Here is a 15281-nt window from a genome sequence, read left to right as displayed (position 1 = left end):
TTTTTATGTCCCCCTGCAGAGCCGTAGCAGCGTCATCGGATTCTGATAGTGCAGTACTACTATCTATGTTTTACGCAATGAAGCGGGAAGGAGTGTTTTGAGCAATTAATTTTTACGTGGGATGCCATATTGTGCGTTTATTTAAGAAATACCGCTAAATGAACTTGTTCAAACTGATTATAAGCTATTTACCGGTAAGACATCATGGTCTCCCATATAACTAGATAGATAGGCATTCTATCAACTACTGCCGACTATGGCGACCAATCTGTAACTTGAGCGTACAATGGGTATGGTGCGTACAAGGTCATACTTGTTCGGTTATACCAAAGTTATTCCTTTATTAATATGAACGTTTGCTAGCACTGTCAATTTACTATAGGAGTTTTTATGACCCAAAGACTCCTCGGAATGTCTGAACAGCAAAAGGCAACTTTTGTTAGTAAATATTTATAAATAAAAATTGCTTGAACGTACTTTCACAATGTCTCTCTTTGTTGACGCCATGTGCGATTTCTGCATCGGCACCTCATCCCATGCCTCTTAAAGTGCCAGTGGGCCATCTGTCTCTGCTACCCAGAGTAGGAACCTACCGTAAATATTGCAGTGCTGATATAGTCACTTCGTGTATGTCAAATAGCAAAACTGGAAATAAAGTAAAATTCGCTCTTATCTGCAAATAAAGGGTATCTTAAAAAAGGGAGGTGTGTCTTTACTGATTCTTATGATATTCGTATCTTTTTTAGTAGTGATTGCTCTGTGCTATTTCTGTTTAAGATGGTCTGCAAATGTTGAACAGAGTGCCGAGAACACAATGGCACTGAAAACAAGTTTTATGAAAAAAAGTCCACTTAGCAATTTTTTCCATTTTCATTCTCCCATTTCAAATGGTTCAAATGGCTCTGAGCACTATGGGACTTAACTTCTGAGGTCACCAGTCCCCTAGAACGTAGAACTACTTAAACCTATCTAACCTAAGGACATCACACACATCCATGCCCGAGGCAGGATTCGAACCTGCGACCGTAGCGGTCGCGCGGTTCCAGACTGGAGCGCCTAGAAGCGCTCGGTCACCCCGGCCGGTCATTCTCCCATTTACTAAATATGTTTAGGAAACAGGCATACTGTGGCGAACATGTGTTGGTCTGTATACCGTCTACCTGGATAGCGACGTTTTACATGAACTTCCCTCGCACTAGTAATATAGTAAATAATTTAACGTTTAAATACATATATTTTAATGGGTGACAAAAACACTGCACGTTACAGATCGTTTAGGGCGGCTACAAGGACCAGCTATAGTATAGCACTATAAAGAAACAAAGTAAGCGTGTGTGGAGCGCTGATGCAGGGACGGGCTGTAGTCGTGTTCCCAGGCTAGCAGAGAGCGCAGGCGAGTGCCAACAGCCCCGCGGACGGCCAGAGCGCGCAGAGGTCGCCGTGCCAAGAGTCTGCGGAGGACCTGGACCGGATGTCGGCGCCGCGGCCACCTTCGTGCGGCTTCATATGGGCGATATAATTTATTTCTCTCAGTTTCTTCGCAATCCACCTCCTGCACAGAAAGCAAGCGGACTCATCGGTACAAGGCCGTTACATCAGCTGACAGGCAAATTCTACAGCCAGTTGCAAGTCAGAGTAGACAGCGATAAATAAGTAAGAGTACACCGACGTACGCAGGGCTGTTGGCAAACAAATGAATATTAGGGTTACCCCAATGATGAAATGACAGAAATGGGAGAATCCTTTACAATTTAGGTTGCATCTACATCTTAAAAAAATCATTACAAAAGATACAGGAAAAATGAATATAAGCTACACCATTTATTACACTGTCCAGTTGCAATATCCTTCGGTATCAGTGAACCGAAGGGAACCACGTGTTCCTTCAACTAACATGCAAATGAAATATGAACCGATTATTTATTATATTAAATAATTACAAAGTACTGGCATCAGCATTCTACGAAAATCAAAGTTAATTGCTGATCACAACTAACAATATAGGCAAGCAGAGGGATGGTTGCCGTATCGTAGCTGCACATTAATCATTAATCCGCTACAGCCCAATGATTCATTTAGAAACTCGTCCGCCCCGGTAGCTGAGTGGTCAGCGTGACGGATTGCCGTCCTACGGGCCCGGGTGCGATTCCCGGCTGGGTCGGGGCTTTTCTCTGCTCAGGGACTGGGTGTTGTGCTGTCTTCATCATCATTTCATCCCCATTCGGCGTGCAGGTCGCCCAATGTGGCGTCGAATGTAATAGTGTCGGAAGTTCCATGTAGATTTTCGCGGATGATGCTGTAGTATACAGGGAAGTTGCAGCATTAGAAAATTGCAGCGAAATGCAGGAAGCTCTGCAGCAGGTAGGCATTTGGTGCAGGGAGTGGCAACTGACCCTTAACATAGACAAATGTACTGCGAATACATAGAAAGAAGGATCCTTTATTGTATGATTATATGATAGCGGAACAAACACTGGTGGCAGTTACTTCTGCAAAATATCTGGGAGTATGCGTGCGGAACGATTTGTAGTGGAATGATCATATAAAATTAATTGTTGGTAAGGCGGGTACCAGATTGAGATTCATTGGGAGAGTCCTTAGAAAATGAAGTCCATCAACAAAGGAGGTGGCTTACAAAACACTCGTTCGACCTATACTTGAGTATTGCTCATCAGTGTGGGGTCCGTACGAGATATGGTTGACGGAGGAGATAGAGAAGATCCAAAGAAGAGCGGCGCGTTTCGTCACAGGGTTATTTGGTAAGCGTGATAGCGTTACGGAGATGTTTAGCAAACTCAAGTGGCAGACTGGAAGAGAGGTGCTCTGTATCGCGGTGTAGCTTGCTCTCCAGGTTTCGAGAGGTTGGGTTTCTGGATGAGGTATCGAATATATTGCTTCCCCCTTGTTATACCTCCAGAGGAGATCACGAATGTAAAATTAGAGAGATTCGTGCGCACACGGAGGCTTTCCGGCAGTCGTTCTTACCGCGAACCATACGCGACTGGAACAGGAAAGGGAGAAAATGACAGTGGCACGTTCAGTGCCCTCCGCCACACACCGTTGGGTGGCTTGACGAGTATAAATGTAGATGTAGAAGACTTGCACAAAGGCGGCCGGACCTGCCCCGCAAGGGGCCTCCCGGCCAATGACGCCAAACGCTCATTTCCATTTCATTTAGAAACTCCAACGGTCGATTGAATACCATATCAAACGATACTAAGGTATTAGTCGCGTTTAGTGGAGCTGTGAGACGGTACACTGCCTATCGACACATTAACCCCCATCTATCGGGCCGTGCTGCTGTATGCTCTCACCAGCCTGCAGTGGCGGTAAGTCAGAGGACCGTGGTCGTAGTGCAGAATCAGAATCTCGCTCGTCAGAAGTCAGACAACTCCAATCTCCAAGACGTCTCGAACCAGCGATCTGTCCCCACCCACCAACAAACCAAGTGTGTCCCTTTTTCTTCCACCAGCTCCCTACTCGTCAGTTTGCGCCAACCACGAAAAACGTTATTCTCTTCCGCCAATAGCGTGTCAGTGCCACGTTTAACAAATTCACGCCCAGGGATGTCGTCATTCATGCGACAATCAGAGCATATCTTCCTCGCTAGTTTGCCTAAGAAGTTCCCGACTGAGATCAACCAGCGTTGGGCGAATCATAGTGTAGTTTAACACTTCTGAATTTCACGAGACCAAATCATATCCTCGGACTTGTACTTTTCTGCCATAAATTGGGGTGTCCCAGCAAGGACTTGAAGCAGTTGCCCTCGGCCATCTCGAAAGGTGAGTCGTGCCACAGGCCGCTAACCCCAACTTAGTAACCAAGACAGGTAGGTTTCGTGAGCTACCTTCGGTGGCCGCTTGACACGCGCAAGCCGGCTCAAAGTTTTGAGTGCCCACGTCTGACATACCGCATTCTGTGTGCGGGCTGTGTATCTCTCACGTATTCACAGACTGGAACTATTAGCCCCTTTACTGACGACTGCAGAATTTTTATAAGATACGTTTCCCCCAATTAAACAAAATGTAATGAGACTTTAACTAGATGCAACTAAAGTGTCCTGCCCACCGCCAATCATGACAAGGGGCGGATAAATTTAATATAAATGGAATGAAGGAAGCCAGACGGCTTGTAACCTTCCACAGCCACATTAATGTGACCACCACTTACGTTCGATGTCAACGTGCAATAAACACTGCTGTGGAGGGTATATAAAGCGTGTCGGGGGGACGCGGAAAACAATTCAGTCGATACTGTAATGTGGAAAGGAAGTGATTTATCTGATGTCCACGATCACTGGCTTTCTGACAAAGGGTGCCAGCATTTCCGCAACGGCTAACTTTGTAAATTTCTCGAATGCCGTTGTGGTTGAAATACACCTTGTATGGCAAAACGGCGCTATCCGAAACCAGCACCGAGACAACAAAGGTGCACTACGAGCCATAGATTCCAGGGGTGAACAAAGGTTGCGGAGATGTGTATGGTCGAATAGATGTGCGACTGGTTAACTGACCGCCCAGATAATCCGGAAGACTACCAAATATGTCTCCTGAACGACCGTTCAGCGAAGGTTGCTGCGTTTGGGTCTCCACAGCTGGCGCCTGGTTCATACACACGTGCTGACTGCTGTTCATCAGTGATGATGGCTGCAATCTGCACACCAGTACCGCAGTTGGACGTGCACTGAGCGTCGACACGAGGCCTTAATCACGTTTTCTGCTCCATCAGACAGATGACTTTTGACCTGTACGGTCCTTCAATAATAAACGGAATAGCCCAGGTAGGAACAAGGAACGTTATACACTACTGGCCATTACAATTGCTACACCAAGAAGAAATGCAGATGATAAACAGGTATTCATTGGACAAATATATTATAGTAGAACTGACATGTGATTACATTTTCACGCAATTTGGGTGCACAGATCCCGAGAAATCAGTACCCAGAACAAACACCTCTGGCCGTAATAACGGCCTTGATACGCCTGGGCATTGAGTCCAACAGAACTTGGATGGCGTGCACAGGTACAGCTGCCCATGCAGCTTCAACACGATACCACAGTTCATCAACAGTAGTGACTGGCGTATTTTGACGAGACAGTTGCTCGGCACCATTCACCAGACGTTTTCAATTGGTGAGACATCTGGAGAATGTGCCGGCCAAGGCAGCAGTCGAAAATTTTCTCTATCCAGAAAGGCCCGTACAGGACCTGCAACATGCGGTCGTGGATTATCATGCTGAAATGTAGGGTTTCGCAGGGATCGAATGAAGGGTAGAGCCACGGGTCGTAACACATCAGAAATGTAACGTCCACTGTTATAAGTGCCGTCAATGCGAACAAGAGGTGACCGAGACGTGTAACCAATGGCACCCCATACCATCACGCCGGGTGATAACGCCACTATGGCGATGAAGAATACACGCTTCCGATGTGTGTTCACCGCGATGTCGCCAAACACGAATACGACAATCATGATGCTGTAAACAGAACCTGGATTCATCCGAAAAGATGACGTTTTGCCATTCGCGCACCCAGGTTCGTCGTTGAGTACACCATCAAAGGCGCTCCTGTCTGTGATGCAGCGTCAAGGGTAACCGCAGTCATGGTCTCCGAGCTGATAGTCCATGCTGCTGCAAACGTCGTCGAACTGTTCGTGCAGATGGTTGTTGTCTTGCAAACGTCCCCATTTGTTGACTCAGGGATCGAGACGTGGCTGCACGATCCGTTACAGCCATGCGGACAAGATGCCTGTCATCTCGACTGCTAGTGATATGAGGCCGTTGGGATCCAGCACGGCGTTCCGTATTACCCTCCTGAACCCACCGATTCCATATTCTGCTAACAGTCATTGGATCTCGACCAACGCGAGCAGCAATGTCGCGATACGATAAACTGCAATCGCGATAGCCTACAATCCGATCTTTATCAAAGTCGGAAACGTGATGGTACGCATTTCTCCTCCTTACACGATGCATCACAACAACGTCCACCAGGCAACGCCGGTCAACTGCTGTTTGTGTATGAGAAATCGGTTGGAAAGTTACCTTATGACAGCACGTTGTAGGTGTCGCCACCTGCGCCAACCTTGTGTGAATGCTCTGAAAAGCTAATCATTTTCATATCACAGCATCTTCTTCCTGTCGGTTAAATTTCGCGCCTGTAGCACGTCATCTTTGTGGTGTAGCAATTTTAATTTCCAGCAGTGTAGTCTGGGGAATGTTTTCGTGGTATTTCCTGCGTGATCTCGTTATTGTCAAAGGCACAATGGATCAACATAAGTATACATCTATCCTTGGTACGATGTCCTTCCGCCTGGCAGATCCTCCGTTTTGATCATCGCCAGTGTGCCACGTCAGTGTTTAGTGCTGTTTCTCCTGTGCGTCGAGAGGTGTGATTTTAATTGTGTACTGCCTTGACGTTCGCCGTCAGTGTTTGTTATGTGCTACGCCATCCGTCGATACTTTTTATGCTCCAGTCATACTGTGCCTTGTGTTCTTTTAATTGTCGTAGTGCCGGGCGGAGTGGCCAAGCGGTTCTAGGCGCTACAGTCCGGAACCGCGCGACCGCTACGGTCGCGGGTTCGAATCCTGCCTCGGGCATGGATGTGTGTGATGTCCTTAGGTTAGTTAGGTTTAAGTAGTTCTAAGTTCTAGGGGACTTGTGACCTCAGCAGTTGAGTCCCATAGTGCTCAGAGCCATTTGCACCATTTGAATTGTCGCAGTGTGTGGCTTTTTGTGTGCGCTACTTTTAAATAGTTTTTTATCTCCATTTTACAGTCACGCCTTTTTTAGTCTAATGCCTTCCATGATGTTCCCCCTTTTTTATATCTATGTTCACCATATTCTCTCCTTTGTTATTTTTAAATGTCTTCTATTTGTTTGTTCTATGTCTTTCGGCTGAAGAGCAGCGCATATGCTGCTGCCAGCCCGCCCCGATGGAGAATTGAAATACAATAAAGAAAAATAAACCTTGGTACGATGAGACTCGCCACGCAGCTCACAGCGTATGTGCGTGGTTCAAAGAGCACGAGCATGGGTTTACCGTACTCCTCTGGCCACCAAACTCCCCGAACTAGGCCCACTCGAGAATCTGTGGGATCACCTCAATCGAACATCGACCCTCGACAGTGAAACCTAGCACAGATGGACACGCCATCAGAGTCGATATGGCTCCTCGTCCCTTCGGTACCTTCCAGGAGCACACTGACACTCTTCCTGCACGCCTGCGCTGCAAAACGTGGTTATTTAGGCTTTTGCTAGGTGGTCACAATATGACTGGAATGTGTATCACATATCTACTCTCATGTCTAATTATTGTGCCTGCTCATTTGCAGGATCTGCACTGTCATTTTTAGCGCAATTTCACGTTGACTTGCAAATCTATCCACACTCCCTTCGCCGCGACAAATGAAGCCTTCGATGCCGTTTCATAAATGCACAACAAAACTTGACGTTTCAACCTAACCTAGACAGCAACGCTTCTGATCAGTATGCCCCACAACTAACATGTATTCACATTCTTTGGTTTCGGCGACTCACTAGCAATTTGTCACAATCTGACCTATACTTCGGGCTACGAGAGTGCGCCTTGAGATTGATGGCAGCAGTGATCAGAAAGTAATGATCTTGTAGCGAAGATGGAATCTAGTCGACGAATTCCCTTTTGTGTTTGCAAGCGTGATGAAGAATTTCGAAGACTTGGTACAGTACCGAATAAAAGTTAAACATACGGCTGCCTTGCAAAGGGGCAATACTAACTTTCTCGCGCCGATTCTGTTCCTATTGACAGTGTGTGTAGGAAACGGCTAGTACTCCAACATACGTAAGCAATAAGACGCATCTCTCAATAGTTTTCAAGAAAATAGAGTTTGAAAATTTTAGGCGTGCCTATACACTTTGTATGGTCGAACACATTCATGGCGTCCGCAGCCGAGTAAGTAAGCGCTTAGTTTCATAAGCACTAGGTCTCTGGATCGAATTTCGCTAGCGGTAATGTTTTTGTTTTTTCATTCCCACGTAAACTTTTGAAGATGGAGATAGTCTGCCACCGAGTAATATTAAAGAAATTCCTCCAAAATGTACCCCGCTGATGCAGCTTTGTGACGTTTATTTTCACAAATCGGGGAAGAACCTTGTAAAACGACTACAAAACTACGCGTATATCATCAAACAGGATAGAGAGGTAGCGTCTGCAGAAGACTCAATCAGCATTACACCATCAGTTATGTGCACCAATTTCTGGTGACATGCTCCCATATGCTTGGCAGGCCGCGAAACTGTGTCACGACCGAGAACAGCTTATGAATGTAACTAATTTTGCAACACATTGTGAATCGTGGTCTGTAGAGTTACGTGCCAAATAAGTGGATAGAGGATGGAAAAGACCCTCCATGATGTAATAAGGAAATTCGGCGAATGCTAAGGAAGCAGAGACTGTTGCACTACGTTCAAAAGTGTACGCAAAAATGACGAGATTTGTGCGTCTGTGGAAAGACTTATGCGTGAAGCATGCAACTACGACTACAGTCACACCTTAGCAAAAGATCTGGCAGAGAACCCGAGAAAATTCTGGTCGTATGTAAAAGCGTGTCTAAGGCTTCCATTCAGTCCCTTGTTAACCAGTCTGGTGTGGCAGTAGAAAATAGCAAAACGAAAGCCGAAGTTTTAAATTTCACTTTAAAGAAATCATTCGCACAGAAGAACCGTAGAACCATACCGTCATTTGACAGAAGGTCGGACCCCCTTATGGACGACATAGTAATAAGCATATCTGGCGTAGAGAAGCAACTAAAGTATTTGAAAGCAAATGAATCACCAGGTCTGGATGAAATCCCAGTTCCAGTTTACAAAGAGTACTCTACGGCAGTGGCCCCTTACTATCCTTGCATTTATCGTGAATCTCTCGCCCAGCATAAAGTCGCAAGCGACTGGAAAAAGGCGCAGGTGACTGCAGTATATAAGAAAGGTAAAAGAAAGAACCCTTGAAATTACAGACCAATATCCCTAACTTCTGTTTGCTGCAGAATCCTTGAACATATTCTTAGTTCAAATGTAATAAACTTCCTTGAGGCTAAGAAGCTTTGTCCACTATTCAGCATGGTTTTAGAAACCATAGCTAGTGCGAAACTCAGTTTGCCCTTTGCTCAGATGATACACTGAGAATTATGGATGAAGGGCATCAGCCAGGTTCCATATTTCTAGATTTTCGGAACGCTTTTGACGCGCGGCCCCACTGCAGACTGTTAGCGAAGGTTCGGGCATATGGAATAAGTTCACAGATATGTGAGTGGCACGAAGGCTTCTTAAATAATAGAACCCAGAATGTTGTCCTCGACGGCGAGTGTTCATCAGAGACGCGGGTGTCGTCAGGAGTGCCCCAGGGAAGTGTGGTAGGACCGCCGTTGTTCTGTTCATACATAAATGATTTGGCGGACAGGGTGGGCAGCAGTCTGCGGTTGTTTGCTGATAATGCCGTGGTGTGCGGTAAGTTGTTGAAGCTGAGTGACTGTAGGAAGATACAAGGCGACTTAGAGAAAATTTCCAGTTGTTGTGATGAATGGCAGCTAGCCGAAAACGTGGAAAAATGTAATTTGATGCGTATGGGTGAGAAGAACAAACCTTTAATGTTCGGATACAGTAATACTAGTGTCTTGCTGGACATAGTCAAGTCGTTTAAATATCTGGATGTAACACTGCAAAGCGATATGACATGTAACGAGCACGTGAGAACCGTGGTAGGGAAGACAAATTGTCAACTTCTGTTTATTGGGAGAATTTTAGAAAAGGATGGTTCACTTATAAAGGATATCGCACATAGGACGCTGGTGCGACCTATTTTTGAGTACTGCTGGAGTGTTTGGGATCCGTACCAGTTCAGACTGGAGGAAGATATCGACGCAATTCAGAGGCGGGCTGCTAGATATCTTGCCGGTAGGTTCGAATTACACGTAAGCGTTAGGGAGATGCTTCGGGGACTCAAATGGGAATCCTTAGAGGGAAGGCGAGCTTCTTTTCGAGAAACACTGTTGAGAAAATTTAGAGAACCGTCATTTGAGACTGACTGCCGAACGATTCTGCTACCACCAACATACATCGCGCTTAACGACCAAGAAAATAAGATACGAGAAATTAGGGCTCACACGGAGGCGTACAGATAGTCGTTCTTGCCTCGCTCTATTTGCGAGTGGAACAGTAGCAGAAATGACAAGTAATGGTACAGGGTACCCTCCGCCACGCACTGTACGGTGACTTGCGGAGTATGTATGTAGATGTAGATACTCCGAAAAAACATTGCATACGCGAAAGTTCGTTCATTACCTATGCCGTAATTCGCAACAATTATTTTCTAAGTTATAAGATCAGAAACCACCCTGATCCATTCAGTGCTACGTAGGTTACACATTACATTTGACACAAATATCGATACTATAACATAAATAAGATGAGCCAAAGCGTCTACTCGCTCAGTTACGGCCACCGTGAATACGATCGACCATAGACAGTATATAAAAGGGCCTAAACTATTTTCTCGAAAGCGATTGAGAGTTGCGTCTTCCTAGTCGCGCCCTACACACCATGCCAGTATGAACAAAATCCATGAGGGGAAGTTCGCACGGTACCCTTGTTAGTGGTGGTAAAATGTTATCAAGATACAAGACTTCCTGCCGAACGTGACACCATTCTACTGCGAGAAAGTAATTTCGAAAATAAACTGGTTTATTCGTAATTGTACTCTTATTGTAGTAGTTGAAACTCACACTAACTGTTAGCAGCACTGGATAGTCAGATGAGATAGTCTGTAGTTTGTTGGCAATGAGGGAAACTACGAACTTGTAAGTTGAGTGGTTTACAAGAGTTGTCTGTCAATGATTAAAAGGTGCTACATTATAGTAGTATTCGAGGGGCTTTGATCGGCACGCCATTGTCTCGACCGTTGATAATGATTTTCAAGAGCTGAGCCACTAATTAACGTTCAGGCACTCGTAGCCTCTCTCTCTCTCTCTCTCTCTCTCTCTCTCTCCATCTACTGCGTAATAAGATTCCGTTCCACCCCTCTCACACAAGGAAAATTCCTTGGTGATATCATACATCGAATTCGAATCATTGCTGTGGCAGCGCAATAGCCTGACCGCTTAGCCATAGGGAATACCAAAATACCTACTTGTAACTATCTCGTTGTCAAGGAACCTGTGTGTTTCGCAACTTCCTTCCAAATTCAGACCAACACTTATTAACGCGTGTGGACTGATCAACTGGGAGTGACAGCAGAGATCGAACGAATTGAGAGACGGACTGCTGGAATGAAGTCGGCTTAGCTCATACGAAAGTGTAACAGAAATGATCATGGGACTTAAATGTGATTCCTCGGAAGAAAAACGATATAGTGCTCGCGAAATGCTGTTGAGTACGTCTAGAGAATCTGTACTCGACGAAAACTACGCGAGCAGTATGCTGTTACGATTCTGCAAGTCACCTAGCGATCTTGAGTATAAGGGAAAATATGAGGCGTGTACAGAGCCATATTTTTCTCTCGTTCAGTACCCGTATAGAATAGGAGAGAAAACTGAGGATAGAGGTACGATGTATCCCCCGATATGTATTGTACAGTGACTTGTAGCATATACATTTGTAGATGTCGATGTAGACGATATCTTTTACTGATGACGTATCTAAAAAATGGCTCTGAGCACTATGGGACTCAACTGCCGAGGTCATTAGTCCCCTAGAACTTAGAACTAGTTAAACCTAACTAACCTAAGGACATCACAAACATCCATGCCCGAGGCAGGATTCGAACCTGCGACCGTAGCGGTCTTGCGGTTCCAGACTGCAGCGCCTTTAACCGCACGGCCACTTCGGCCGGCGATGACGTATCTACTCAATTGGAAAGAATCTTAATGGACGCCATCTCAGACAAGTGCTCCAGCAACATCTTGCCGTCTGTTTACTATCAACACCTCATGTACTGTCAAGATAAATCGTCAGTAGCGGACGCGCTTTGGAGTGACATTTTGGAACAATGGTAATCAGGTGGCAGGCGTGCTTAAATGCTGGAGGCTCTTCTCCTTTTAGTATTACCTGGAGTAGCGGTCCTTGCTTCTTCATCTTGTTTTTTTTCGCGGTTGCAGTAAAGTTATGTAGTTTGACTTTTTTGTTTGCGCTTGAATCTCATTCTTTTAATTAAAATGAAACTGTCGGATTTTTCCCGATATATTACCAATGTAGCTCCTCTTGCTACTGCAACGGCTAGTGAAAGATAACGATGACTGGTGATCAACGTCTGCTTTGGCCTCTATATTTCTAAGCTGTGGAGTCCATTTCGGCGAGGTGTCTCGATATTGCACTTCGTTCCGCCGGGCGTGCTCCAAAATGCCCCAACGATTTTCAGTATCATTTTGGAATACCCGAAAGACCATGATACACAAAACACAAATACTGCCGTTTTGTTAGAAGCTCCGTTCCGTTTGGTACTCGTCATTTTCTTTCGCGCTGTATTACAACAGTTTATCTGAACGACATTATTATAATAACTTATAACTGATATTGTGCACTATGATAACATATCGTGTCACAGTATCTCCTACGTTCAAGATTGGAAATTTTCGATGAACTTTAAGGGTAAAGAGGCGTAGCTCTTCGGGCATTTCTGTAACAGGTAGTCATTTCGTCTTTTCGATTGACAGATGGCTAACTAATGGTGTCCGAACTGTAAATGTATTGTATCCTGACAACATAATCCTTACAGGAAACACCATACCTTCCTCTAGTTTTGGAAAAATAATTGGTTTTCTCTCTTACTCAGCTTTTTATATCGGTTTTTGTCACCGCCTGGAGAGAAGGACTCTTTCGTAATGAGGACAGAATTTCACTCCTCGTAAACCCAGTACACATTTCCTCTAGTTTATTATGAACGAAATCATCTATGAACCATTCAATAGGGACACGGGGGATTTGTGTGACACGTTTGTTTCATCGAATGAATGATTAATAAGTTTTTGGGATTGTAGCGAAGTTGTACTGTTATATTTACACGATATTTTGAAGCCTCCCCTATCTCTTTTCGTCAGACGCAGGGCGCAGATTTGGGTGCTCGCTGTTTGGACTACAGTCAAATTGTGGAAGCACCTGACGTAGAAAGCTTAAAGAATCACATTCAAGAGAATTTTTCTCTTATTCAATAGTCGCATCTTTACCCTGACGCCACGTATCTTGTTACTCAATATACAGGGTGTTCCAAAAACACCGACAACGCTTAGTATGTTGTAAGGGAAGAGAAACTAATCGTTTTTCATGAAGGAAACCACAGCAGGAAACGCACGGCATGGCCGCTGGAGAGCGTCGAAGTCTGAGAGCGAACCGTTGTGACGGTTTGTTCTTATTCGTTTTGGTGTCTGCATACGGAAGGTATGCAACAGTTTGGTCATCTGTGTATTGCGGATGGACGACATGAACCTAACAACATTCTTGTGCATCTGCTACATTCCTTCACATTCCCATACGGCAAAACGGACTGCAATGGGAGAGCGGTTACAAGACTGTATGCAGAACGTTTTTTTAACGGTCGTACCCCACACCATTACACGTTAGCGGCCATCGAGAGACGCTTCAGCGAAGCAAGAAACTTGCACGTCGGTATTTTCTGCCTGAGGTGTGTCCGCTGTACAGTGAAGATTTAGCACTTCGTCCTTGGTGCTTGCGAAAACTATCATAATCTACTGTTCGTCCTCTGGTAGGCGCCGGAAATTGATGCGGATCGTCCTCTCTCGGCTCCAGCACTATGGTTGGAGACGGACAGGCTTGCGATTTTCTAAGAAGACCCAGTCTACAAGTGTGCAAAGAGGGCATATTACTTGTTCACACTAGTTCGGGCATAGCTTGTTCGAGAGCGAAAATTCGAAGCGGCTGGTTGTGATCGAACGAGGTGCGCTGCTGTTTCGACTGTTTCAGTAGCAGCCCTGTGTGTCTGCTGGCTTGTGTCGCTCCTGAATTACTCCCACCAACTGATGGGACTACACTCACGTCACTTTAGTTACGCTTGTGGACTTATATTCCTGGGTGGGAGTTTCTAATGGCGTCATCAGTGTTATCCATAAGAGAAAATAGCTTGCTTTGTGCAGTAACGACAATTAGGAAACAGAATGAAATTTTCACACTGCGGTGGAGTGTGCGCTGGTATGAAACTGACGCTGGCAGATTAAAACTGTATGCCGGACGGACACTCGAACTCGAGACCCTTGCCTTTCGCGGGCAAGTGCTCTGCCAACTGAGCTACCCAAGCACGACTCACGACCCTTCCTTACAGTTTTAGTTCCGCCAGTACCTCATCTCCTGTGGGGACAGGTCGTGAGTCGTGCTTGGGTAGCTCAGGTGGCAGAGCACTTGCCCGCGAAAGACAAAGATCCCGAGTTCAAGTCTCGATCCGGCACACATTTTTAATCTCCCAGGAAGTTTCAATTAGGAAACAGTTTGGAGTTTCACAGGAAAACTATGTTACTACCAAGTCTTGTCGATCTCATAATGAAAAATCTCACTATTGTTATTTGTAACACCTTCTGCTTTATTGTTGCAAATGTGCACATATGAACTCTACCACCAAAGAAATTAGAAATATAACAAGGACAAAATTGTCTCTCAGTTATTTCTTGTTGGCGTCATTCCAATGAATCGACTGGGTTCCGCTCAACATTACTTCGTCCGTACGTGATAACGTTCCAAGCCACACTGGTATTTCTTTCGCTACTCACATTTGACATAAAACGTTCTTCGTGCTAAATTAGATAAATTGGGGAAGAAACGACGCCTACGCTTTCACCTCTCAAGAGGATCTTCGTGTTCACCATTACCCCTTCCGGCCGGCCACAGTGGCCGAGCGGTTCTAGGCGCTTCAGTCTGGAACCGCGCGACCGCTACAGTCGCAGGTTCGAATCCTGCCTCGGGCATGGATGTGTGTGATGTCCTTAGGTTAGTTAGGTTTAAGTAGTTCTAAGTTCTAGGGGACTGATGACCTCAGATGTTAAGTCCCATAGTGCTCAGAGCCATTAGAGCCATTTTTTTACCCCTTCGGCTTTAATAAAAGTGAACTTCATCGGTAGGTTGAGTATGGTATGGTCCAAAATCTACTCACTCCGGAAACAGATTTCATTCTTTTTGGTGCTGAGCGGGCGTGACATTCTCCCAACGACACCAAATAAATATTTACATATAACAAAAACAAAGTAAGATATTACTGCCACGTTATAATTCTGTTCTAGCTCGTCAGAAATTGATATTTCATCACGC

General features: G+C 45.3%; 1 protein-coding gene across 1 annotated transcript in view; it reads right to left on the bottom strand.

Moving 5' to 3' along the window:
- Positions 1-1340: 1340 nt before the first annotated feature.
- Positions 1341-15281, bottom strand: part of LOC126248460 (uncharacterized) — a 114671-nt gene continuing 100730 nt past the window's right edge. The window contains exon 4 of the mRNA XM_049949505.1: positions 1341-1552. Coding sequence (XP_049805462.1) covers positions 1378-1552 — 175 coding nt within the window. The 3' untranslated portion in view covers positions 1341-1377. The remainder of the gene's footprint in view (positions 1553-15281) is intronic.

The sequence above is a fragment of the Schistocerca nitens genome, chromosome 1 (genome assembly GCF_023898315.1).
Source record: "Schistocerca nitens isolate TAMUIC-IGC-003100 chromosome 1, iqSchNite1.1, whole genome shotgun sequence".
In the NCBI taxonomy this organism is placed as follows: domain Eukaryota; kingdom Metazoa; phylum Arthropoda; class Insecta; order Orthoptera; family Acrididae; genus Schistocerca; species Schistocerca nitens.
The sequence above is the reverse complement of the archived record's forward strand: the minus strand, read 5'-3'. Positions and strand labels throughout refer to the sequence as shown.